The sequence below is a fragment of the Rhamphochromis longiceps genome, linkage group LG12 (genome assembly GCF_057381845.1).
Source record: "Rhamphochromis longiceps isolate RC_006_pf linkage group LG12, R_longiceps_female_GT1.1, whole genome shotgun sequence".
Classification (NCBI taxonomy): Eukaryota; Metazoa; Chordata; class Actinopteri; order Cichliformes; family Cichlidae; genus Rhamphochromis; species Rhamphochromis longiceps.
In genome coordinates, this window is record NC_140568.1 from 28,260,554 (window position 1) to 28,286,939 (window position 26,386).

General features: G+C 40.8%; 1 protein-coding gene across 2 annotated transcripts in view; it reads left to right on the forward strand.

Moving 5' to 3' along the window:
* pcsk5b (proprotein convertase subtilisin/kexin type 5b) overlaps positions 1-26,386 on the forward strand; it is an 88,441-nt gene that overhangs the window by 22,697 nt on the left and 39,358 nt on the right. For both annotated transcript variants that reach the window (XM_085425646.1, XM_085425644.1), the window contains exons 4-11: positions 1,853-1,996; positions 3,853-3,929; positions 9,345-9,433; positions 12,570-12,742; positions 15,841-16,053; positions 17,687-17,787; positions 23,912-24,015; positions 26,016-26,133. In XM_085425646.1, the coding sequence (XP_085281772.1) occupies positions 1,853-1,996; positions 3,853-3,929; positions 9,345-9,433; positions 12,570-12,742; positions 15,841-16,053; positions 17,687-17,787; positions 23,912-24,015; positions 26,016-26,133 (1,019 nt within the window). The remainder of the gene's footprint in view (positions 1-1,852; positions 1,997-3,852; positions 3,930-9,344; positions 9,434-12,569; positions 12,743-15,840; positions 16,054-17,686; positions 17,788-23,911; positions 24,016-26,015; positions 26,134-26,386) is intronic.

Here is a 26,386-nt window from a genome sequence, read left to right on the forward strand (position 1 = left end):
GCGACTTCAATATGTCACATATTGACAGTGGCTCACCGATGCCAATGACATAATTACCCAGCTACATTTCTGAAAGAATGCAAAAGCATTGACATATATTTTTCCTTCCTACAATAGCCCGACGGGCAGGGCAGAGATAGATTTTGGTAGCCCGACTGAAAAAATCGCTAGCCCCAGGACGTCGGGCTAGCGATATTGCGAGCCCTGTATCTGATTGAGGAATCACTCATCTTTGGAAAAGAGAGTTTATTACAGAGAAATGGCTCTTTCCAAAATAAAAGCTATACTATCCGCTTCTTCTGGGCTATATTCTCAGCAGCATAAGGAGAATCATGTGCTAACAGCTGTCTAAATGACTCGGCTAAAGTTAGTAGCATGCTTGTTGTTTTTGTCTTTGCACTAGGATGATGTCGGCGTAAATGTGCAGTCATATTCGTTGTGTTCCCACTAGTGCTTTCAGGTTAATCTCGTTGAAATGACCTTAACGCCACAACACGGCAAATCTCCGTTAACGAGCTACCGCCGATCGCCCCGTGCATGGGGCTAGACGGCCAACACGTTAACGAGCTAACTGCGCTAACACACTAGTTCCCACCCATGTAATTGAGCATTGCATGGCACATCCAACATACTGTTTTACTTTAGTTCATGACTCGCTTACCTTCAGGGTCATACGTCACATGAAAACCAAAATAATTCCAAACGCCAGATCTGAATGTTGTAAGGAGAGCTTAACTTCTGTCTTCCTAGCTTGCCCTGCGCTCTTCCTTCTGACTATGCTGTCTGTGTTGAGCGCTCAGTGGATCTGCGCTCGACAGTGCAGCCTAGGCGGAGTAGTCGAACGCAGATTCACTGAGCGCTCAACACAGACAGCATCGTCAGAAGAAAAGTTGATAAAATAAATTACAAATGTTGTATTGTTCGATACATATGCGTACCGAACCGAAAGCACTGTATCGAACGGTTCAATATCGATACGAATATCGTTGCACCCCTAATAGATAGAGATATAGATAGATAGATCTATCTCTCTCTCGATAGAGAGAATGTTTGAATTATGTTTTTGCTCTAGTTTTGTGCAGAGAAGTAATGCCAGGTTTTGGGATATTACCTCCTTAGTGGGCTTGCTTAAAGAGCAAGGATGCAGCTGACATCATAGCTAACAAAAGGACTAACGTCTTACCTTTGACCGGTTTTCTCCGGGTGGGGAAAAAATAGGCCCACACAGGTATTCGCCATGAGCAAAACTGTTTATCTTTGAGTTTAAACACAGTTTTGAAACGGAACAAAAAAAGACTCAACTTTCAGGTGTGCAGAAGCTCCTCTCTGTCATGAAGTTGACGTCATTGTTTTTTTTTCTTTTCCACTGTCAGAGAGCATGCCAGCATTGACAAAGGGAATTAGTAAGCCTGGAGGCAGATGATTCCGGTGATTTGGACAATTTGGAAAAGGTTCTCAGTTGGAACTGGTTCTGGATTCCCATCCCTATTCTTGGCACCCTATTCCCAATGACATCATGCAGGTCTTGAATGGCAGCAAGTAATGACTGGTTGGTGATCAGTGTGTAGTTGCAGTTGGAGTCTGTTTCTAATGGTTGAAACGCACTGTGTGAGGTATTTTTCAAAAACGCTGGGCTTTAACTCGATTGGAGTTGTTGAAGTGAAATCGTTCCCCTCTAAGTAAAATCAGAACTCTCCTGCTTGCTCCAAGTTGAAAGAAAGTGACATGAGTACGCTCATAACTTGTAACTCCTAGCTGAACATCTGCAAGAACATGACGGAGTTCCTAAACTCCCACCTCATATGTTTATCCCCACCTGCTCTCTTCTCACCATCTGCTTCCATCTCTGCAGCACTGCAACGATGACGTCCATAATTGCCAGTCGGATATGAACATCATGGGAGCGTGGAAGAGGGGCTACACGGGTAAAGATGTGGTGGTGACCATATTAGATGACGGGATCGAGAGGAACCACCCAGACCTCTATCAGAACTACGTGAGTGTGTATGTATGCGCGTGTAGGGCGGCTATGAGTGGCAGTGTGTGCGCATATTGGCTTTGAGTCGGTGTGTGACAAGTGAGGAAGTGTATGAGTTCAAATGTAAATGCCCCTGCATGTGTTTGCATGAATGGCTATGAGTCTGCCTCATTCAGGATTAACAAGTCACATATACAACACAGTGCACTGATTAATACATAGCAATGCAGTGCCACACTATTGTGATCCTGTTTCTCTTTATTCTTTATCCTTTATTATTCTAGTTGCTCCGTTTCCGCTTAACTACTCCCTCAGTTTTCATCCAATTTTCACCATTCAAATTTTAACCTGTTCTGCTCTTTCTGCTAATGACTGCTATATCTTTTGGTGCTCAGAACTTTTATACTTTTTGAAATATTAAGCTTTTTATGCCATATTTTGTCCCATTGAGATGACTGGGACCACATGACCAGTGTGGTCACTGATATTGCTTGCCGGGGTCACCTGTGTTTTGGCTCAGTGAGATGAGCAGCCATTCTCAGAGCGGGAGGTCTGGGTTCGAATCCCCCTTATGGCAATAATTTTTCAGTTAAAAGTTCAACCTTTTTAACTCTTTTCAACACAAATTTCAGCTTCTTCACCCCTTTTCAGCAGAATTTTCAGTTTTTTCACCTCTTTTCAGCACAAATTCCAGATTCTTCAGCTGTTTTCAGAAGAAACTACAGCTTCTTCACCTCTTTTCAGCTTTTTTCAGCAGAAAGTTTAGATTTTCCACTCTTTTCAGCACAATTCAGCTTCTTCTGCACAGTGTACATTTTGCCTCTCATCATATCTTTCTTTGTGACCAGAACTGGCTTGGCTCAGTGGGATGAGCAGCTGCCGTGGTTCGAATCCTACCTGTGGCGGTTGCCGCACATCTTCCCCGCTTGCATGTACGCTTTATTGACACTGTTCAGTGTACCCTTTCAAATACAGCAGTTTTCAGCAAAGAGTTGAGCTTCTACACAGTGTTTTCAGCAGATGGTTCTCCTTCTTCTGCTGTTTTTAGATTTCACTTCACAGCATTCACACTGCATTTTTGCAGGAAATGCAACTTTTTCTAGTTATGTAAATGTGGAGAAAACAAAAATAAAAATCTGACAATTATAATTGTGATTTTAATAATACAAATTCTGCTTTGTAATCACACTGTTTCTCTTTACCATGTAACCAAGTCGTGTTCCAGAAGACAGCAGTCATGTGATGACCTCGGTAGTGATATTTGCTGCCATTTGGATCATCAGCCCATCATGTGTCTGCAATTAAATTCCAGAGAAAAACTTCCTTAAACTTGCAGATGTGCAGTTATGCTGTGTGTACATGTTTATCTCTCTGTGGGCTCATACTTTAGTGTGTGTGCGTGCTGAGGTATGTCTACCTACGACCGAGAACTGATAGTTGAACTAACTTGTTGGCCTGAGGCAGCAGGTAAAGCCATCAATCAGCTGCGCAGATGAAATGATTCACACCCTCTTTGCGCTGCTGTTATTAGCTACTCTTAATGCTTAGATTTGTTTATGCCGAAGCGCCAGTGGTGCCGCAGATTGGGTTAGCTCTGATTGCATTCGATTTACAAAACTGTTGTGAGTCGTGTTGATGTGAACTCTTCGATTGGGTTAGAGAAGCTTTTTGGCGATCTACAAGCCAGTTATACACACACACTCACAGAGAGTGTTGGACCTACTCTACTAATGAATTCACTTGTTTGCTTGATATTTTTGTGTGTGTGTGTGTGTGTGTGTGTGTGTGTGTGTGTGTGTGTGTGTGTGTGTGTGTGTGTGTGTGTGTGAGATGATGTTTTGTTATACTTGTGTTGACCTCCATGTCTCCTCCAGGACCCTCAGGCAAGCTATGATGTCAACAGCAACGATGTGGATCCCATGCCTCGATATGATGCGACCAACGAGAACAAGTAAGGAAAATAAATAAGGAAATCTACCCCATAACAGAGAGAGCAAGAAATTAAATTTTAACTGTAACAGGGTTTTTAGAAAATAAGCATGTGGCTTCACTGTTTTGTTTTTGCCAAAAGCTCTTCAGGATAATTTTTTTTCCCTTCATTGATTTCTAAAACAAGCTCTGTGCTTCAATATGTTTGTATTTGCTGAGTCCTGACTCTGTTGTGGTGCAGTGAGTTATATTAGCATATTTGTCTTGATGCATGCTCAATCAGTCAGGTAAGGAAATCCCAAAGAGTTGATTCTGTTCATCTGGACGTCGCTTTTTCAGTGGGAGAAACGTCGCTCATCCAAGTGACTTCTTCAGTCTCAGCTGACTGCAGTTTCCTCTTAGTCTTATAAAAGGTACATTAGCATAATGACTAAAACTAGCACCACTGACAAACAATGGGCTGTGAGGTCAGTTTCTGCGTCATTAATATGCAAGTTGTCATGACCGTTGATCAACAACCACTGATTGCATTAAGTTCACCAGGGAGGATGTGATTTATGACAGTTTAGCCTTCTTAGCTGTGAGATTTCCATCAGTAATGGGGGACATTTAAATGTTGCTGTGTACTGTAAACCTACGCATATGGATCAGTATTTAAGGTTCGACTCTCATCACTGGAGCACAAACTGGGTGTCCTTAGGACGGTACAATACAGAGCGAACACCAGCCCTACAGATACAGCGGCCAGCAAAGCAGAAGAACATCACATCAAGAAGGCCCTGAGTAAATGTTGTTATCCCAGCTGGACATTTGTCAAAGCTGGGAAGGCACCTGAAGAAAGCTTTCTTTCTTCTCTCCAGCCGATCCAGGAGAGAAGAAGGACAACTGTTGCCTCGGCAAAAATGGTGATCCCATATGTTTCAGGAGTATCGGGACTGTCGAGAAACATTTTCTCTAAACAATGCATATCTTTGGCTTTCAAACACCAAAACACGCTGTTTTAAAAATTTGTCCGCATCAAGGATCTGGTCCCCCGACACAAACAGAGTAGTGTGGTGTATCGGGGAAACCAAACAACCTCTGATGAAGCAGATGGCTCAATACAGAAGAGCTAACTCATCAGGCCAGGACTCGGCAGTCTATTAACACCTACAGGCCAGTGGACACTTTCAATGATAAGGATGTACACATCTTGAACAGGGAGGAAGGCTGGTTTGAGCGGGGAGTCAAAGAGTCCATTTACAAAGAAGAGGGAAAGACCATCTCTGAATCGAGGAGGGGGCCTAAGGGTACATCTTTCGCCCTATTACAATGCTGTGATTGCAGCCATTCACCAACTCTCTGTGAACGGTACTCATGGTCACTGATCAATGATCAATGAGCTTTGATCAGTGGTTGTTGGTCAATGGTCATGACAGTTTACATATTAATGATTCAGAAACTTACCTCAGAGCCCATTGTTCATTCAGTGGTGCTAGTTTCAGTCATTATGCAAATGTACTGTCTATAAGGTCGGGGGAAACCTGCAGTCAGCTGAGAATGAAGAAGTAATTTGGAACTCGCTTGCCTGTGCGCTTGTCTTGTGCCAGTTTGGCTCAGTGAGTGATTTTTGGGTGTGTGTGTATGTGTATTTGGCACAGCAGCTCAAGTGCCGTGGCAATGGCTCAGTCCCTGCTGGTAATACGTTGTCTTAAAGAGACATGAGGGCCACGATGCAGCTTAACGAGCTGGTTTCTGTTTGGGTTTGGATTTATATTTGACTGTGAAGCATGTGGAACAGAAATCTGGTTTATTTTTGTTTTTTGAGTTTATCATTCTCTATATGATGATTTTCTGCAGATAATTTTATCTGAATACATGAGGCACGTAATCTGTTAGCTATGTAAAGGGATAAGCTAAATTTAACTACATCTGGGATCAAAATGCAGATTATTGTCAGCAGTTACATAATGCTTGTGGATTTATGATGTCTATGTGTATAAGCAGCAAGCAGGAGGGGATAAACAACTGCATTATCACTATATTAGTCTCCTTCTTCCTCTCTGAAGTATTGTCTTTGGATCATTTATTTATTTAACAGTGAAAGTGCATATTACCAACAGTTTATTGAAATATAATTTGACAAAAATGGGGGAAAAAATATCAAAATCGCATCAGCCTAGATGCTCTTAAAGGTACAGTCTGTAATTTTTTGATTAGTTAGTGTGAAATTACAAACTGATGCATTCTCATAATCTTAGAATTAATCCATGAAAAATATATAGGAATGGGCGTCAGTTTGTGGAAGCCACCATGTTGCCCCTTCATCTTGAATACAGTGGCTGAGAATGCCAAATTGGGAGGAGAAGAGAAACTGTAGGTGCACGTGGGGCTTCCCAGCAAAACTTAATTAGTGTCTGACCTTCAGACTCGAGATATAAAGGGTCATTCACATATTTTATCATCTGAGAAAGGGTCCACCTCTCCAAAAAAGCAAAAGCGCAAAGAGACAATCCAATAATAAAATTTTATCCTCTCCATTATCTTCAAGCCTCACCTATTGTACTAAAGTCGGAGCTCTATGATACACAACAACCTGCATTAAAAATGCTCATTTTTTTCCAGATATTGTTGCAATTATTTGTTGTCAGTACATTAGACATGCGTCCCTCACAATCTCAAGATGGCTCACAAAAGCCACTAATTAATAACAACAGCTGGTTATAAGCCAACGTAACTCCAGCTAAGTGTCTGTGAGTCTAGCAATGTTGGGTTAACAGCTAACAGCGGCTAACGGCAGCAAAAACAGCTGCATGTACCGACAAAAAGTTTGGAAATCGACAACAACTCACCTTAGCATTGCTGTCATCAGACGGAAGAAGGATTCACGGATTTATCGAGTTATTTCAGACTAATTTCACAAATTAACTTTGGAGGCTTTTTGAGTAATTGAACATGAGCACATATTGATGGCTGAGGTAAAAAGCAGACTGACAGCTTACACTCACTACAGATGGTGGCCGGAGTTGTTTGTCCTACTGTGGTCCCACCATAGGTAGGGTTACACACTGGAATTGGGAGGGGTAAGAAAACAGTTCTAAGTTGATTACAATCTATGAGTGTATTGACATCGAGTGGTTTTACACACTGTGGATTAGGTTAAGGAGGTAAAATTTTATAGGACAATATTTTTCTTTCTGTTTAACCTATTCATTAACCTACAATTAGGATCATAGGTTTTTAGGATCCCCATTTGCTGGGTTTGATGTTACCACTATTTATACAACAGTACGACTCTGTTTGACAAAGTGACTTGAAAATGTAAGATTTAGTAATAATATTCAGATGGATTGGGGTGAAACAATCCCAAGAAATATAAAAAACAAAAAAATTAGAGATTATATCGAGCCTAATTCATAAAGAACCAACAAGAATACTTTGCACTGGGGCCAAAAGCAACAAAAACAAAATCTGATGGCTTTACCCTTTTAAAATTTTTTTACAAAGTTAAAAAGTTAAAACTCTGTCTTCTTTTGAAACAGCCCCATTTAGAGTCATTCATTGCACAAATACATAGTTCTAAGTGAACTAAGAGACCCCGAGTGGCTGTGACACAGATGTGCAAAAAATGGAAAATACAGGCAAACAAAGACTGGAGAGACGGCCACACAGACGATTTTATGGATTACTGGAGTGAAGTGAACTGAGTGGGCTGGGACTGTTGAAGCATTTTGAAAGAAGGAGCCAGCAGCTTGGCTCATTAACTTTGATAAAGAGGCCTATCACTGATGTGCAGCTATTTGATGTGTTATACTTTAACCCTCACAGCTGCATTTGTGTTAACTTCACTGTGTCATGGACACAGAATCTGAAGGTTACCAGACCTTTACATATGGCATATGCATTTAATATCTAGGCTGGATTAAATTGAGCATAAATCAAAAGATCCAGTGCGTGACACAAAGGTCATGTTAAAGTTGCTTTGTCAAGTGGTAATGGTTTGATAAACAGCCTATCATGTAAAACATAATGCTTAAAATTTGAGCATTACTATAACTATTGGCAAAGGGGTCCCCAAAATAATTTGCTGTAAAGGATTGCGCTCTGTTTTCAAGTGCAAATCTGCAAATTGGAACCATTTACAGCAACAAAGCCAGCATAGTGTGTTCTTTACTCTCACCCATTTTGTCTTTGTACGAGCAGAAACTCTGACATCATTGTAACACATCACAGCGCATACATCTGAAGTGTTTAGTCTGAAAACATTTAAAATTGAAATGGCTCCAGTCGCTTCTAATGTGAAAATAGGCATTCGCCCTACCAGTGTTAGGTTTATGAGGTTGTAAATTGGGAAAGTGGCCCCCCAGTGGGGAGAAAACTGTGACCCCAAAAGTTTGGAAATCTTTGATGTTGAAGCAATTTAGATTTTCTGCTTATAAGTATTTCTTTTTTTAAATTTATTTAGATTAATAGTAGCAGAAACACAGCACCTTAGTTAAGTGAGGACAGTGATTACAGATAATTTGAGTCTATCGTGTATCTGTGGAGCAAACTTTGCTCTGACTCCCCTGGGGTCGGGGGGTGTTCATGATAGCTAGATGCTGGGTTTCCGTGGCAACGGTCAGAGCTGTTTCCGGGACAAGGGGGAGGCGGGATGATGCAGATGTTCTCTGCAGGAGGTGAATGCGTGTGTGAGTGTGTTTGTGTCGATCCAGAAAGTGGTGTTTTTTGAGCAGGCGGCGGACGCAAACATGCCATGTTTGTTTACGCTGGTCCCTGGCCTGGGCCGATTGTCACCACTGCAGTTGCTTGTGGAATGTTACCCTGGTGTGTGTTTTTGTGTGTACATGTGTGTATTTTTAACTGTCAAAGGAAGTGTGAGCAGTCTAACATACTAGTTTTTTTTTTCATTTATTTCCTGTGTGCTCGTAGGGAGCACATTACTTGCATGCTGTGCTCAGAAAATATCACAAAAGGACCTGTGTGTGTGTGTGTGTGTGTGTGTGCGCGCGTGCGCATTTGGGGAGCATTGACATTGACTACTCCAAACATTTGTCCTGATAGTATTACAAATGATGAAGTACCTACTCTTTCATCCTCTGTCAGGGAAAAGAAAAAACAAGAATTGCAGAAATATTTGTAGCGTTTCTTACATTTGTACACTTCAAGCGTATAGTTTATGATGACTTCAGCAGAAATGTACATATTTGTCCATGAAAAAGCGCGGTTACACGTCTGTCGATTCCCCTTCAGATGCAGCATGTTTATGTGGTGGTTTGCGTGTGTGATTCTGCTTGTGTATATATTTACTCATCTGGGACATTCTCCAGCTCAGTTACATGATCTCTGTGTGTGTGTGTGTGTGTGTGTGTGTGTGTGTGTGTGTGTGTGTGTGTGTGTGTGTGTGTGTGTTTTTAGATTTTTGTAATAAGCTTCTTCATTCCCACTCTTTCCCCAGACACGGCACACGGTGTGCGGGTGAAGTTGCTGCAGCTGCAAACAACTCCCACTGCATTGTGGGAATTGCCTACAATGCCAGAATAGGAGGTGAGTGATATGTTATATTTGCACTTTATCAACAATGTTTGACATGACATCTCTTTCAGCAGAGACCTACGTCATAAGGATTTATTAGTGTCATTAAGAGTTAAGAACCTCTAATGCATTTCAAATAGAGCTGGGCGATATGAGATTTTTTCATATCACGATATGTTTTTTTCATTTCAGGCGATAACAATATCTATCATGATATAAGCCAAATAACTATATTTGTAAGATTTAAATGTGCCGTTGCTCATAAGTAAAATGTGAAATAATCAGCAGCTTGTTTTTATTTAAATATTTATTTCCCATAATAAGTTCAACAGGGTAGATGTACTTAAGGAACATGAGACTTTTTCAGATAAATAAAGGCAAATATTGCAAACTACACAAAAGGCAGCCACTAAAGCGTTTAAGTTTCAAAATAGAACAAACAAAACAGACTAAATTGTCAATTCCACTTAGAAACAAAATATTAATTCTAAAAATAAATCTTAGTTTGTTTTACAGAAGAACAGACAAAACTGACTAACTTTTGTCAATATCAAATAAACTGAGAACTAAAAGGAAATTCTCAATCTCTCCTTGTTGTATAGCTGAGCTTTTCAAACAGTTTTAACAGTTACTTTAGTCTGACAAAAGCCGAATGACGAATTAGCGCTTCCAGTCAGAGACTGAGGCTACGTCCACACGTACACGGGTATTTTTGAAAACGGAGATTTTCCGTTTTCGTTTTAAAAATAATCCCGTCCACACATAAAGGCAGAAATGAAGGAAAACGCTGCTATGAACATGCCAAAGCAGCAGGTGGCGCTAGATTCCTAACCGTGCAGAAATGTTGGCCAATCAGAAGTCTAGAAGCCTCGGTGGGAAAAAGTAAACAAAGCTGGGGCATAGAAGCAGAACCCAGTCGTATGTGTGGAGGGACAGTAACTGTGTGTATATGTAAGCATTTAAACACTGCAGAGAGTAGAATTAACAGTAACAGTATTGTAGAAATTCATTTCACCGAAACAATAACGTGGCGCACAGTGTGACGCATGCACCAGTTTATTGTATTTCCAGACTTGCTTTCGGCACAATTTACAGTGCACGCTACTCTGTTTTTTGTCAGACTTGAAATAGCCGAAATACCTTCACCCTACGGAACTTCTATGGCTCTTCCGTTCGACAATCTCTCCGGCATTGGAACCATCATCTGTTTTCTCTTCGGTCACGCTCGGTTGATTTTTCTAGTCGGCACACTCATGTCCTCCATTATGCGCTGGCTCTATTACCCGCTGGCTGCTTCCCAAACAAACACGTGCGGCTTGGCACTTGTGCTGTACCTAACAAGTCACGCGACGTGACGCTGCGGCTGTGATTGGTTCGGCTCTGCGCTACTTAATTTGGATTGGCTGACCTTTTTTTTTTTTTTTTTTTGAGGACAAGAGCGGCGAGGTCTATCGCGATAGCTTAATTTCTCTATCGAGTAAAAGTTATATCGCGATACATATCGTTATCGTTCTATCGCCCAGCTCTAATTTCAAAGGATGCTGAAGAGAACTGCCACTGCTGAACTTTGTCTCTTCTGGTTTCACTGCTTTTGTGAATGTCATTAACCTATGCAGAGTTACTGGCTCACCCTAAATGTTAGGTTTTTTTTTTTATATCTCATGCACATCATAATCTCACCGACAGATTAGCTGCTTCTGTTTATATTCATTATAAACCTGACAACTGAAATGTCATTAGACCTCAAAGGACATCGTAGCACAAATGTGCTGTACATATGTGTCTCCTAATTCTTTAAAAATGTTATTAATGACATTTTCAAATATTTTTAATGTTGCATTAAAAAAATATCTTCCTTCAAGTTACAATTATAGATGAACACAGTATGACCAACTAGTGACACATGAATCGTTGTGCTCAACATGCCTCATTTAACACCTCTATGCCATATAAGCCATTTCGAGTCAGCTGCTCTTAAAAATAAAAACAAAAACACTGAATCATGTCTTGTTTTTAAACACTGGATGTTCCAGAAAACTTTGACCTATTCAGCTTTTGACTGTGCACACCAAACGCACAGTGAAGCATGGTGGAGGGAGCATCATTGTTTTGGGCTGCTTTGCATTTAATCTCTTGGATGCCTTAAAAATCACTGAGGGAATAAAGAATTCAAAGTTGTATAAAGAAGCAGCCCCAATAATTATTTCATGGAGGATGTTGCTGAAAGAGGATATAACTCGAGTTCACATCAGATTGAGAGCCTGAACTGTAATTACCGTAAATCCCGGACTACAGAGCGCACCTGATTAAAAGCCGCATGCTCTAATTTTAGAAAGAAAATCAATTTTGTACTTGTACAGGTCGCACCGGATTTTAAGCCGTATGCGTTTCACTTGTAATATGAGATACTTACACAGAAATATTATACGTGAGGATTTTTAACGTTTAATTTAATCCGTAAGGTAACATAAACGTTATGGTAACATACAAAATACATACTGCAAATGCTTTTTTTTCCTCGAACAGCGCCCGTAACACGGCTACCTTTAAGTATACGTACGTATCGGTAACACACAAATTACATTGCTTATGGTTTTTTTACGGAACAGTGCACACACAACATTACGTCTCTTAACAACCCGTAAAAATATATACCGTATATATACTACTTATCAATTTTATTGGTCTACTGTTACCAGGCAAAATGTTTTTGGCCGCATGAAAAAAAAATGCATTAGCCGCATGTCAGTATAAGCCGCAGTGTTCACAGTGTGGGGGAAAAAGTAGCGGCTTATGACCCGAAAACTACGGTAATCGGTGTGTTGAATGAAGGTTCAGCTATTTTTCTGTTATTAGTTTTGTTTTTTCACCAGTTGTTTGTTGAAACAGAATCAGGCTACGTGTTATGAGCAGTAATTCCATAGACGCTTGAAATTATAGAGGTTTTACAAACTTTTTACTTTTTCTTCTTCTTCTTCTTCTTCTTCTTCTTCTTCTTCTTATTATTATTATTATTATTATTATTATTATTATTATTATTATTATTATTATTATTATTATTATTATTATTATAGCTTATTCTGTAGATTCTTGAGATATTGATCTAACTTGATCAAATGCATGCTTTATTTCTGTGTTTATGCATCAGGTGTGCGAATGCTGGATGGAGATGTAACGGACATGGTGGAGGCCAGATCTCTTAGCTTGAACCCACAGCACATCGACATCTATAGTGCCAGCTGGGGACCCGATGATGACGGAAAGACCGTGGATGGACCAGCAACTCTGGCCAGGCAGGCCTTTGACAATGGCATCCGCACGGTGGGTACACGTACACATGGACTCTCGTATACATGTAGAAACAAGTAAACATGTGATTCATTGTTTAAACAGGACTTTGGCATTAGTATTCATGTGGCAAGAAAAGATGTAAACACACACACAAAGACACACTCAAAGCAGATGTGCATTTCACGCTAATATAATTGTAGTCTAAGCTGCTTCCAGGCTATCTCTACCTGTGAAGCTCCTCCGGACATTAGAGAGCAGCTCTGCTCTATTAGCATATATTCATTTACATATTCATAGCCTGTTTTGCATAACTGCAAGCTGGTGTTGTGATGTCGGCTGAGTGGAGCGAAAAAGCAATATCAGAGGTTAAGTGGGGTGAAGTCATTTACTGGTTATGTCTCACAAATGTGCTCATTAACATTAAAAGTTTACTTTAGGTGGCTGTTTCCATTCTGGGCAAGCAGATGTTGACCTTTTGAGGGGTGATCCAGGGAGGGAGGGGAATCGGTGGGGCTGGTCAGCAGTTATATGGACCTTTTTCAGACTTGACTCTAGAAGATGAGAACGAAAGGCTCCTGTCGCAAAACAGGAAGGAAGGGAGAGAAGGAAAAGAGTGATGGAACAGGCTGTGAGTGTTAGAAGAACAGGCCAGCCTGTTGATGACAGGCTGGCCTTTAACATGAGGTGAAGTGAGGGGGATATCTGTCCCACTGGTATGGGTAGGGCACGTGTGTCCTTGCATGCCCACCAACCGTTTGAGCCTGACTGGAAATGGCATGTTTGTGAGTGTAACAAGTACTTGTGCATATCTTGAAGTGGCAGTTTATCACAGAGAGCCAAGGTGTTAGAAATAACACTGACAGCTGTGGGGAGATACCCTGGCTTGTCCCAGTTTAAATGCGATTGTTTGAATGGGAATTGTTGTTTTAGGTGTTAATCAGACTGCCTGTGTATATTTTGTAAGAGGGAAATCCCATTAACACATTTGCAGATTTTTTTTTTTCAATAGTTTTCTGAAGTGCTGTTTTAATTTGACTTGATCAGTTATTTTTTTTAATGAATAGAACTTTTAATGAAGGTTATTTGTGGAGGTATTGCTTTTTTATTTTTCTCAGCTGCTAATGAATGCTGTTTATCCCGTGTATCGCCTCTCTCCTCTCCTTCATCGTCCTCTCTTCTTCTTTGTCCCCTTCTTTCTTTTCATAACTGCTCTTCAAAGCGCTCTCCGTCCCTCTCATCTGTCAGCATTTGCTCCTGTCTGATACCCTCCCTTCACAGAGGGCTTCGCTCGCTTATCGCTGCCTGACAGAAGCCCCCTTTTGAAGAACTCCATTCTACCTTTTATTCCTGGCTCTATGTCTGTGTGTGTCTGTGTGTGTTAGTGCGCTTATTGTGCGAGTGTGTCTTGACAAACATTGTGAATTTTAGCACCCGTGTGTTTGTCAGAGATCTCTTCTGCTGACTCCTGGGTGAACTTTGACTGTGACATCCTCAGCGTGTCTCCGCTGGGTTCGCGGTGTAGATCAAAATTAGTTTGAACAAATGTGGAAGTATACCTTCTAACTGAAATGGTAAAAGAAAAAACTGAGGCAAAATTGTATTAATGTGAGTGTGAGGCTCACCCTTAACATGGGCTCTCCATTAGGAAGATTTTCTGAATACGACTGGGATTTTTTTTTTTTTTGTTTGTTGTTGTTTTTTTAAATGTTCTGAACACCAAGATTTGTATTTTCGGTTTGTGTTATGTTTATGTCCTGTGGCAAACTCTGGTCACATAGGGGAAAAAAGTATTTCCTTACTGGCTGATGAATGGCTGCTAGCAGTTGCTGAATAAAATTCGTCACAAAGAGGTATACGGTGCTGCAGTGGATGCATACTTTGCTTTAGCGATCAGTGGTTGGCAGGGAGGGAGGAACTGACAGGTCTCTGACTTGCCTGCATGGCTCGGGCTTCGGGAGCTGATTTCACAGCCACTGGCAGCAACCTCCAGCACCCACTGACCAGTCAGTCGAAGAATGCAGTTTACTTATAACCGGTTGTTTTCAGATGGTTGAGGCGGTCTCTCTACGCCCATGTAACCAGGGCCTAAAATCTGGAAAACATGCACATAAAAAACTTCCCATCTTGAAGTCGTGAAGGCTTCCTTTCTGCCAAGCAATGCCCGTGATCTGTCGTCTGTATTTGTTCAGTGCTTTCTTTTCACATTATAATGTGACTGCTTTGATGTTTACGTGGCAATTTCAAAGAAAAGCCACAGAATACTAAGCAAAACACAGTATCTTTCTCTAGGATGTAACAAAATGGAAATGTTGAGTAGAGGGGAAAGACGGTGCGTAAAAAAAAAAAAAAAAAAAAAAAAAAAAAAGTAACAAGAAGCAACAAAAACGGAGTTGAAGGGTAGAAAATGTGGAATTAAGGGAATTGAAGAGCCTGAGTTACTGTTGATATGCAATTCCTTTTAATCATACAAAGTATTTGACAAATTTAAGTTTATAGTTTTTACTAATGAAGTGTAGTCAGACTTCAGACGTCATACAATGCAATGTACAGTTCAGGAAAGCGTGCATCTTTTTAATGTAATTTCCTGTAGCTCAATTATTGCAATTTAAAACGAACGTAATAGTTTCCAGTAACGTCTGTCAGTCAGTAAACGATGCTGCATGCTCTGCTGCAGTGACGTGACAAGACAGAAGTGAACCTCGCTCAGTCCAAGATCCTAAAAACCCTCACTTACACAGCATGGCTCCAAGCATTGCCAACATCTTTTTTTCTTTTTTTAGGTGGAGGCAGGCACACACATCCACAGTATTTGGCCAGTTAAAACATTATGATTACTAAACTTGGATCAGATAACATCAGTTCTGTTGCCAGACACCCACAAGATCGTTGAGGACTTTAACTGTCTGGCTTCTCTCTGATCTTTTTCTGCTCTTTTGCTGTTGCTGGTAAAGATTTGTTTTTTCTTTTTTCTTCAAGCAATTCTTCAATCTATCGCTTTCATTTTTAAAATACATTAAAAGATCATTTTAAAATAAAGCCAAAGGTCTAGCGGGCAGCAACTGCCTCCAAGTACAAAGACAATTTGAAGTCTTTTAATAAAAACCTTCTCTTGTTTCTTCTCCTGTCAGGGGAGAAAGGGCCGTGGCTCCATCTTTGTATGGGCTTCAGGAAACGGCGGGCGCAGCAGAGACCACTGCTCCTGTGACGGCTACACCAATTCCATCTACACCATCTCCATCTCCAGCACGGCTGAGAGCGGACGCAAGCCCTGGTATCTGGAGGAGTGCTCGTCTACACTGACCACCACTTACAGCAGCGGGGAGAACTACGACCGAAAGATTGTAAGTGCTGAGTGAAGGAAAATAAGCACCAATGGGTGATGACTGATGATTTCAGTTACGCACCAAACACCACACATTTATTTGTCCACATCCAAATGATCCAGTTTAGGTGATGTAAGCGTCTGGCTAGGATGCCTCCTGGGTGATGTGTTCTGGGTATGTCCTACCAGGAAGAGGCACTGGGGTAGACCCAGGACATGCTGGAGGGATTATGTATCTTGACTGGCCTGGGAATGCTTTGGTCTTCCCCTTCTCTTTTGCTCAGTCTGCTGCCATGGATGGCTGGATAGATGGAGGAAAACCCAGTATAGTATAATTTCAAATAAGCATACAGCATGGCTCCTGTGCACCTCCCAGGTGAAGTATTTCCAGGCATGACCTGCTGGTAGGAGACTCCAGGGTGGGCCCAGGACATGCTGCAGATGTTATTTCTCTCAGCTAGCTTGGGAACACATCTGTTTCTCCCAAAAGAGCTGAAGGAGGTGGATGGGGAAAGAGAGGTTTAGGCTTCTCTGCCTTTAATGCTGCCCCTTTAACAGAGTTAAATGATGGATGGATGGATGGAGGTATGGTGCAGCATGATAAAAACTGACATGAACCTGGCCTCGTGTGTGCTTGTAGGTCCAGTTTTGTAGCCTTGTTTAACTCAGATCAACCACATCAGTCCCGCTGACCTGCTGGGATGAGCAGTGCCTGTTGGCCTCTTCGAGTTGGCTTGTCTGGCAGCGTCTTGTTGCATTCCTCATACTGATGCTACTACACACACACACACACACACACACACACACACACACACACACCCCTGAACACGCATGCTGTGTATGATTTATCGCTGGCTGTGTACTCTTTGTTCACAGTAGAACTTCATATATTTGATATATGAGTGTCAGCATATCTACTTGGGCACATATTGTCGACTCTAATACTATTGAACCACTTTCTGTTCTCGTGTATATGTGTGTGTGTCTCTTCAGATAATCCCCCAAACTTTTCAGTCCAGAAAAGGTCCTTTGATGAGGGCTAAGACTGGAAGTTAGCCAGGCTTTCCTTGGCTAACTGACTGTCAAGCTGTCTGACTAGTTCGCTGCTTAAAGTCCATACAATCAAAGGGAACATGCAGCTTTTTAATAACACGTTTTTATGCTACTTTATACTTCTTACAGTGTTTTCCTTTCTTCTTTAACACTAAACTTATTCCCTGTGAATCTGGTGATTTTGTGTGTGTGTGTGTGTGTGTGTGTGTGTGTGTGTGTGTGTGTGTGTGTGTGTGTGTGTGTGTGTGTGTGTGTGTGTGTGTGTGTGTGTGTGTGTGTGTGTGTGTGCGCGTGCGTTATCTATAGAAAGGCAGCGTATCAAAGCTGGAATGGTAGTTTAAAGAGTTTCAGGTGTGTCTAAATCCTGCTGATCCTCATGACTTCAATCTCTTCCTGTCTTTTTCTCCCTCTGGTCTTCCCGGTACTGTCATTGTTGATTCCTTTCCTCCACCTCTGTAATGCCCTTCTCATGGTTTCCTTCATTGTTTGCTTACGGCTTTCTGATTCCTCATCCTCTCTTTTATCATCTTTGACGTTGATTCATCATCCTGCGCCTGTCTCTTTGTTGCCTCTGACTCCCTTCACTTCTCTTTCCACAGATCACAACAGACCTGAGGCATCGGTGTACAGACAGTCACACAGGGACGTCAGCCTCAGCTCCCATGGCTGCTGCGATAATTGCTTTGGCCCTGGAGGCAAAGTAAGATCCACTTAACCTCATCCTTTCACTTCATCCCTTTGCCCTGTGCTCACCTTCTAATGCCTTCTTGTCCTCTGGCCTGTTTTGGTGTGTAAAAGGCACCACGTGAAGTTGCTCTCTTCTTTTTTTTTCTTTGTTTTTTTTTTTTGTCAGAGTCAGCAGGACAGATGCATTTAATTACACGGAAATGCTGTCTTTCTTTTTATCAGCCCACATTTGTGAAGCTGTAAAGAGTTTTACAAGATGAGGTCATACTGGATAACAGATCATCTGCTTGTTTTCAGTTTCAGCGGCACATCTAGTGACGTGTAAACTTACTGTTGGATGGTGGGCCAGAAAAAAACGCGTGTGCCTGTTTTTGAATGTGCAATAAACTTTCATCCGTTCAGTGATGCATTCACATTTGCTGCTTCTGCACTTTAAGCTCAGCATATTTGTGAGTGTGCGTTGTGGTGAAAAAAAATGCATGAATACAGGATGCTTGTTAGCTGCTGTAAAGCCTGTTTGACTGTCAGAAATTTGCGTTGAACATCCACAGATATGTGACAAATTAAAAGAAAATCCAGTAGACCTTGGCATTGATTCTGCTGGATGGATGAGCACATTCCCTCATTAGAAGAGTGCTGCCAAACACATTGGTTTAAAATCTCCCCTTCAGGTTTAAATCTGGAGAGCTGGTGTGTTCGGTCACCCCCTCGTGCCCTGTTGATGGAGGCGTTATCACTGTAAACAACTTTGTATTTGTAATGACCTTGTAATTGTCCACTTCCTGCTGTGACAAAACAAATTTCTCACGTGTGGGACTAATAAAGGTTATCTTATCTTATCTTATCTTATCTTATCTTATCTTATCTTATCTTATCTTATCTTATCTTATCTTATCTTATCTTATCTTATCTTATCTTATCTTATCTTATCTTATCTTAATGACCTCTCCCTAATGCTACATTAACAGTGAGATGGCAGCACAACCAAAATTTTTGCAACAGTGTGCAGCAAACTTGGATCTCGCTGCTTTTGAAACGGTTGCTTTGAAGATGGGGACCAGGTCTGTGACTACGCTGGTGGTGTGTGATAGTGAAGGTGACCAAACGGCAATAAGACAATCAGTCTGCTGTCAGTTTGTGTCGCGTTATCTGCATTTTTTTTTTCTTTTTGCAATAATATAGAGATTTAACCATGATAAGGTAAACATCTCTTTGTGTCTGCACACACAGGCATTCACATAAACTACTTGCATTCAGAGCCCAGTTCAAAGCCCACAGATGTGAAGCAAAAATTTAGAAATTCCTCCACAAATAGTGACGCAGCTGCTGCTGAATGACACAGGTGCTCAGCAACCTTCAGCTTTTTATATCCAAGTATATAAAGAATACAAGCAGTTGGCAACCAGTTGAATTGAGTCCACAATTAGAAGCAGACAACACACTCAGCATGTTAGTATGTTAGCACACTTTTGTTAAAAAATAAATTAGACAATAGTTATTTGCAAACCTTTGTCGACCTGTGTGAGAGTGATTGCAACCACACACTTACATCCAATCTCATTCTACTAGTGTGACCGAGCCATAACAGGTCAAGTGGACCCAAACTGTGCCAGCTAAATTAATTTGGCAGAATAAGGTCAACACTAAAGATTTACTGGATTTTTAAGCTATTTGTAACAAGCAGATAGGACATTTTGGGCGTCTTTTTCCCGGGGACTTTTTATTTTCTTTTTAGATTTGACTAAAGTGCCAATGTGAAGAAGTGAAATGAGAAAAATAGGAGACAGATATTAAGAACAAACAGGTTTTTCTTTGTTTTGTCCCCCAGTTGGTTTCAGTTAAGCGTTCATGTCTTCTCAAAGCCCTGGGTGCTCTGTGCTGGCCTGTTCTCACTTTAAACCTGTTGAGGGGCTCAGTGTGTGATACATTCATGAATTGGAAACAGTGCAGGTGCAGAGACTCTGAATTAGGCCCATCATCACATGTTGAGCGGCTCAGTTAGCTGAGGTCACTTCGTTTAACCTGGATAATCCAATCCAAATCCTCCCTGTAGAAAATATTCTCCGTTTCCAGGCAGTGCTGGACACATAAGCCTGTTTCCTCAACAAGATTATCACACACTGTTTCTTGTCTGCCTGCTTTCTTCTTTTGCTGGCTTTCACGTCGTCTCTGTGGTACTTTCTCTGCCTTTACTATAGTCACAATGCTCTGTGTTCTTACTCCTCCAAAATCTTTTTTATCCCTCCATGCCTATTTATTCAAAAAGGATAGGATGAAAGACGAAAAGGGTAAACTGTTTAGAAAAAGTCTGTCTCGTACTGATCATATCGGCTCTTATCTGGTGAATGAGGGCGAGCAAACTCTGTGATAAACACATCAAGATGCCCTTATGCTAGACTTCACTACAATCTCCGTTTTGAGGCAATCTTTGTTGGTATGAGCAAAGATTGGAATGGGAAACTTCAGAAAACTGCCCCATGTGATGTTCTCTGTGGATTTTGCCAAGTTTAAGATGTTTCAGTGAGTGCTAGATTTAGCACGGCAAGCTTTTTAAAGCAAGCTTTGTGTCCTTAAAATGGAGAAACGTTAGAGAGAGTGAACGTGGAGACCAAAGGCTTCACTGACGAAAGAACAAGAAATGAGAATGAGCTGCCTGACATATGAACCTCATCTACTGGGAGATTTTAAGAAACCAAAACAGGGACAGATGGATTTCAGTCCCCCCCCCCCCTACATTTTCAGATTTAAAATTAAAGAGAGTGGCATGAAAAACTGTATCACTGGACTGAAGTAAGAGTAGAAAATAGATGGAGTCTTAGTGTTTTGCTTCACCCACTTCTCGTTCTTCTGTCACTGTGCTTTTAGCTGTCTCCCTTCAGATTGCCCCTGTGTGTTTTCAGCCATAATTACGCTTGAGAGAAGCACCAAGAAACCTATATTAGATGTCTGATTTGCTGCCGGTTTCCCCCAGCATGTGAGCTGTTCCATTAATTAGTATTGGCTTGTTTATGGGAAGGCAGTCATGGCCTAGATAACGATGCCAAAGTCACTTTTAATTAATGACCATAAAACATTTATGGACCCATAATTACACACTGGCAGCTAAGCCTATTAATATTGATCTGACCATTAATTATTCTGACTTTTCATTGGACTTATTTGTGCTGCCATCCCTTATTTATTTCTTACTTGACTTTATTTTAAGACATTAGGTCTGTTCTACAATTACAAGTCTGGCCTCATCGAGAGCATTAGTGAGTTTTGGGCATGTGTAACAGCTTGTAAATGTCTTGTTGCATTCTTGGCATTGTGGGGATTTCTTTTCTCTGGATTTTATTAGAAATTTAAAAAGGGGAAAAAAGAGAAAATGTGTTGTAAAATCTCCTTTTTTTTGTCTAATCGTCCTCATGTCCTGCAAAAAGTGCTTAAACTATAAACTCTTATAACTAAGTGAATTTGATTATATTTTCCGTGGTGTCAGCTGTAGGTTAGTGAAGTCCTGTCTTAAGACCTCGAGCTGAGGAAGTTGAACACCATCTTGATGCTTTGTGCCTAACGTGCTTTCTAAAGGGTGGATCTGACTGAGATGCTCATTGACACTTCCTGCTCATATAGTAGAGACTTGCCAATCCCGACGGAGCCTTGCCCTAAACCATAACATAATTTATCACCTACTTTACTCCAATTTGGGCCATAATTCACAAACTAAACATCACACTGGAATTAAATAAGACACAAAAATGATGATAAAGACCCATTAACCCATCAGGAGATTATTTATTGAGCTCTTATGACAGGGGGCAGAGGGGAGATTTTCTAAGATGCTAACCAATCAGGGGGTTCAACCTCTGCTGGCAATCATAAATAATGCAGGTTTAAGGCGCTACTACTAGAGACATTATTAGAGGGGCGTTCAAAGTCAAAGAATGTGAAATTAAAATCTATGGGAGGATTCCTCAGCAGCAAAGATGGAGGTAGAAGTCGACGTATCAGAGGAGAAACAAAGATACATTTTTGGCGACTTTTGAAATTGAACATAAACAGGATGCTTCAAATAATTTCTCATCTAAGTCTCTGAAGGCGTTTCTAAGCCGTACCTTCAGACTTCCTTCTAGAAAGATTTTGTTTCTGCATTGGTTTTACTGATCAGACCCAGAAACTGTGTCCATCTTTTATATTAAATCAGCGTTTTGAAAGAAAGAAATGCTGGACAGATTTTTTTTCTAAGCTCTTAAAAAGATTTTTTTTATTTATTTATTTTTAAGTAAGTATTCTAGGGTTTGCTTGGGTCCAAGTTGGAACCTGACGAGTGTGGAATTTTTAAGACTTAAAAAAATTGGATATTAAAAAATCTTTTTGTTCCTGATGAGACACATGAAACATAAACATTCATCACATGTATTTTATTTTTAAAGTTTTTTTTATTTTCTTGTTTATGCTCTGCCCTGCTTGGATCAGCTGGTTGTTGTGTTTTTTGGGGTTCCAATAGGGGTAGGGGGGTAGACAATATGGCCCCCAAATTATATCACATTTTAAGAAAATTAGCAGTAACAATATTTCTGAATGAATATTTAAAAATGTAGTGAATGTTTTATCAATGCTTTTAGCTTGTAGGCAGTAACTTTATAAATGTGAGTAATGTTTATCAATGAGCTTCTGTTACCACTGACACACTTCAACATTTAAAGTGTGAATCTATTGAAACAAGCTGCCAGCAGCAGTCTACTGTAGTGTTTTTACATGGAAATGAAAACAGCTGCATGACACTTATGATTAGCAATAACTAAAGTAGCTCAAACTTCTAACAAAATTGTCACACAATAAAACCCACAAACATTTTCTACCTGGGATGTTGGAGCTTTTTAACGAACTGCTTATAGTCCTGCTTTACCAAGCAAGCGTCAGTTTGTCACTGTTTGCTCTTTCTGTCATGTGGAGCACAGCTAGCAAGCGCTACAGTGGGGTCATTTGTTTACATTTGAGTCGCACAGCACCAGCCGCTAGCACCTCCTCTGTGGCTTGGTTGTTTGTTTTTTTTTTATTTTATCTATATTTATTTATTTATTTATTTGCTGGTTATTTGCTATGCTGGTTTGTTACACAATGTTTTGTTTGCCTGACCTGATTGGTGCACTATCAGGATGAATAAGTATACGAGGTAAACCGTTAGGAAGAGTTAATCTATCTTGCATTCATTCTAATAAGTAAGCCATTAGCGACAAACACAGGTTACCATCAGTGTTGCTTTCCTCCTTGGAGGCATATATCACAGGCATAGCCAGTTGGCGGTGAAACAAAACTCTGTACAGCAGGTTTCACAGACCGCAGGTAGCTCCTCTAATGCTAGCAACTCAACAAGCCTCGTTCCTGTCTATATCTGCCCGAAATTGGGGCAGATATCGGTCTATTTTGTTAGGCTCTAACACTAAAATGTGAGGTTGAAAGCCTAAAATCATAGTTTTAGGTCAAAAGCTTTGGGGAATTGCAAATTCTGGAGGTCTCAGATGGTGAGGGAGTGACATGAGGGGAGAGAACAGAGCATCTGGCCAGCATATGAGATGGAAGGGAATCCCAGGAAACTTGGTGACCCACTTCTTCCTGGTTTTTTTTCCTTTAATGTAACATTTGGACATCAAAGGAGTTGAGACACATGGCTGCCATCCTGTAATGGATCTCACGTGAGATCTAAGAAACTAGAGACGGAACAAGCATCTACGCCCTCCATCTACGCCCTCTGTAATTTTCTCTCTCAGTAATTTTCCACCTACTGTATATTCATTTTTCTTTACCTACATTTCGTCTTTCTGCTTTGTTTTTTTTAACCCGCTTCACCTTTTGTACTGGATTTGTTTTTCCCAACGTTCCTTTCATCTAGCCAACGGCCGCCTCTTCCTCCCCTCCCCGCCACGATGATGTCTGATTGTTAACTCTCACAACAAAGATCTGTCTGTCTGTCTTTATCTCCATTCTGCCTTTTTTAATGTCTAATCAACGTTATCATTCCTGGATAACTTCCTGCTTTTGTGAAGGCAGTTCAAATATTTAGCGGTAGTGTAGGACAGCTAAGCAAAGTTTCTTCTTCTTTTTTTCGTTAATAAATCGATGGATTTCTTTTTATTTGTGTTTTCCTCTGCTAGTCCTCTGCTATCATGGAGAGACGTTCAGCATATCATTGTGAAAACCTCTAGAGCCGGACACCTCAGCGCTCCTGACTGGAAGACGAATGCTGCTGGTTACAATGGTAAACACTCACTCACTCACTCACTCACTCACTCACTCACTCACTCAGACGTAAATGAAAGCAGTAAAATTCTTGAATCTCTGTTGCATCCAAACCTGTTTACTTCTTGCTCAAAAAGAGAGCATCGAAATATATCTGCTTATGAATTCAGACCATCTACCACAGTGTTTTCTCAACCATGAACCACATTGAATTTCAATATCTTATCAGTGCCTCTACACAATAAAAATAATCGGTTACAAGTCCTATGTGACTGATTTTAATTAATTTTCAAGAAGTTCACTGAGCGGTGTTTGAAGTCTGGATGGGTGATAATCATTAAAAAACGTCTTTGAAATAAAGTTGATTTAACTTAATTGGAATTTGTCTTTATAAAGCTGACTTTTTGCCCCCCCCTAGAAGTGTTTGATATTTGTTTGAGGCTTTTGATTTACTGCTGGGAATCTGCGCTTCTTCGTTTCATACCGCCAGAATATCAAACAAACAAATAAACGTTACACAGAACAGAGCCAGTAGAGCTTTCACATAAAGCTTCCTTTGAGCTGTTTCTCTAGCAGGTGGAGCTGACGGTAAAGGTAAAAAGGAAACGTAACAGCTCTGTGTTAGAAAAGTCAGATCAGTTTGAACACAGGAGGATGATGTAAGGAATTTCTTTTTCAGCAGATCTTATCTTAACTAACCAATTACTGCATTGTGAAAATGTATATTTTTATTAGATTATTCTGAAGGCGGTTGATGAGAAGTTTCCAAAAATGTCTTGTTCTTGCTTGCTTAAGTACGGCGCTGCCAGCTGCCATCTGTCAGGGTCCATGTGGTGGGTGCTATTTTGTAACTTTGAGTGCGTACCTGTGTGTGTGTGTGTGTGTGTATTATTGTGTGTGTGTTGGAGAGAAACCAAGAGAGGGAGAACTAAGGGTCAGCCAAGCTGCAGGCCCAGTGTGCCTGGAGATTTTCCAAGTGACAGAGGAGAGGAGGAGGGGTGAGGAAGTATGAAAGGAATTCATATTTGATTAGCTGTACATATAAGCAGTCTTATTTTTTTCTAACTCTTTTCTGACTAAGAGGGGCATTTAAAACGTACGTGATAGAGTTTCACTTTGGTTGACGCGTTCTGATTCTTCTCGGGCAACAATTGTAGGACTCTAAAAGCAACTACACTCATCGGCCACTATATTAGGCACACCTCTTCATGAACACATTAACATATTTAATCAGGCAATCACATGCTCAGTTTTGAGGTGTAGGTGTGGTTAAGATGACCTGCTTAAGTTCACAATGAGCATCACAATGAGGAACAAGGTGATTTAACCCTTTATCACCCAAGTGTTATAGCGGCGTCTGGACTAATTCTCATCTGTCAGGAAGCATCTGAATTTTCCCGCTAGACCAAAATTGTTGAGGAGCTATGGTTATGTGAAGCACGTACAATTTAAATGGAGCTTTTTTTTTTTTTTTTTTTTTTTTTTTTCTTTTTGTTGTTTGTCTTCAGACACCCGTACTTGGTGAAAGCTTTGTGCTACTGTGACACATCAGACATAACCTCAAAAGTCATCTTCTCTTCTTTATGAAACCGCTTGCCTTTTATTATGGTCATTTGAAGACTGGTTATGAGATTGACCGATGGTTTAAAAACAAAAAACAGGAGCTAGGTGACTTTGAATGTGGCGTAGTGCTTCAAAAAAAAGAAAATATCCAGGGAGTTGTAGTTGTCTGGGTAAAAATACCTTGTTGATGTCAGAGAGGACTGGTCAGACTGCTTTGACCTGATAGGAAGGCAACAGTGACTCAAATAAACCCCTCTTTCGTCCAACCTGGTGCTACCCAGTGAGGCCAGATTCTGTAAAAGGATGTTGACGCCGATGTTGTACTGTGGCTGCTTAAAAACGCAAAATCTTCTTAAGGAGCTTTAAGATGTAACCCTCTTCTGACAAACTGTTCGTAGCCAAAAACAATCGAATAAATCGGCCTGACTACCTGTGACTTTCTGCTGTTTCCTGCAGTCAGCCACCTGTATGGTTTCGGCCTGATGGATGCCGAGGCGATGGTGAAGGAGGCGGAGCGATGGAAGCAAGTTCCCACTCAACATGTTTGTGTGGAGAGTGCAGACCGACAAATCAGGTAAAACATAAGGCAGGTTGCATAATCTCTTATAAGTCATAAGTATGTGGACAACACACTTGAAGCAGATTCGAGATCAGACTTTGGGAACCTGGCTGCAGGAATTTTACTCCGTTCAGTCACAAAAGCATCATTAAACTCTGTAAGCTGATGAGCGATGTTCGTAGTTGGTATTCCAAAATGATCCCTAAGGAAGCACGGGATATGGGAAACAGCCTCCCCCAACTGTTGCTACAAAGCTGGAGTGATCCAG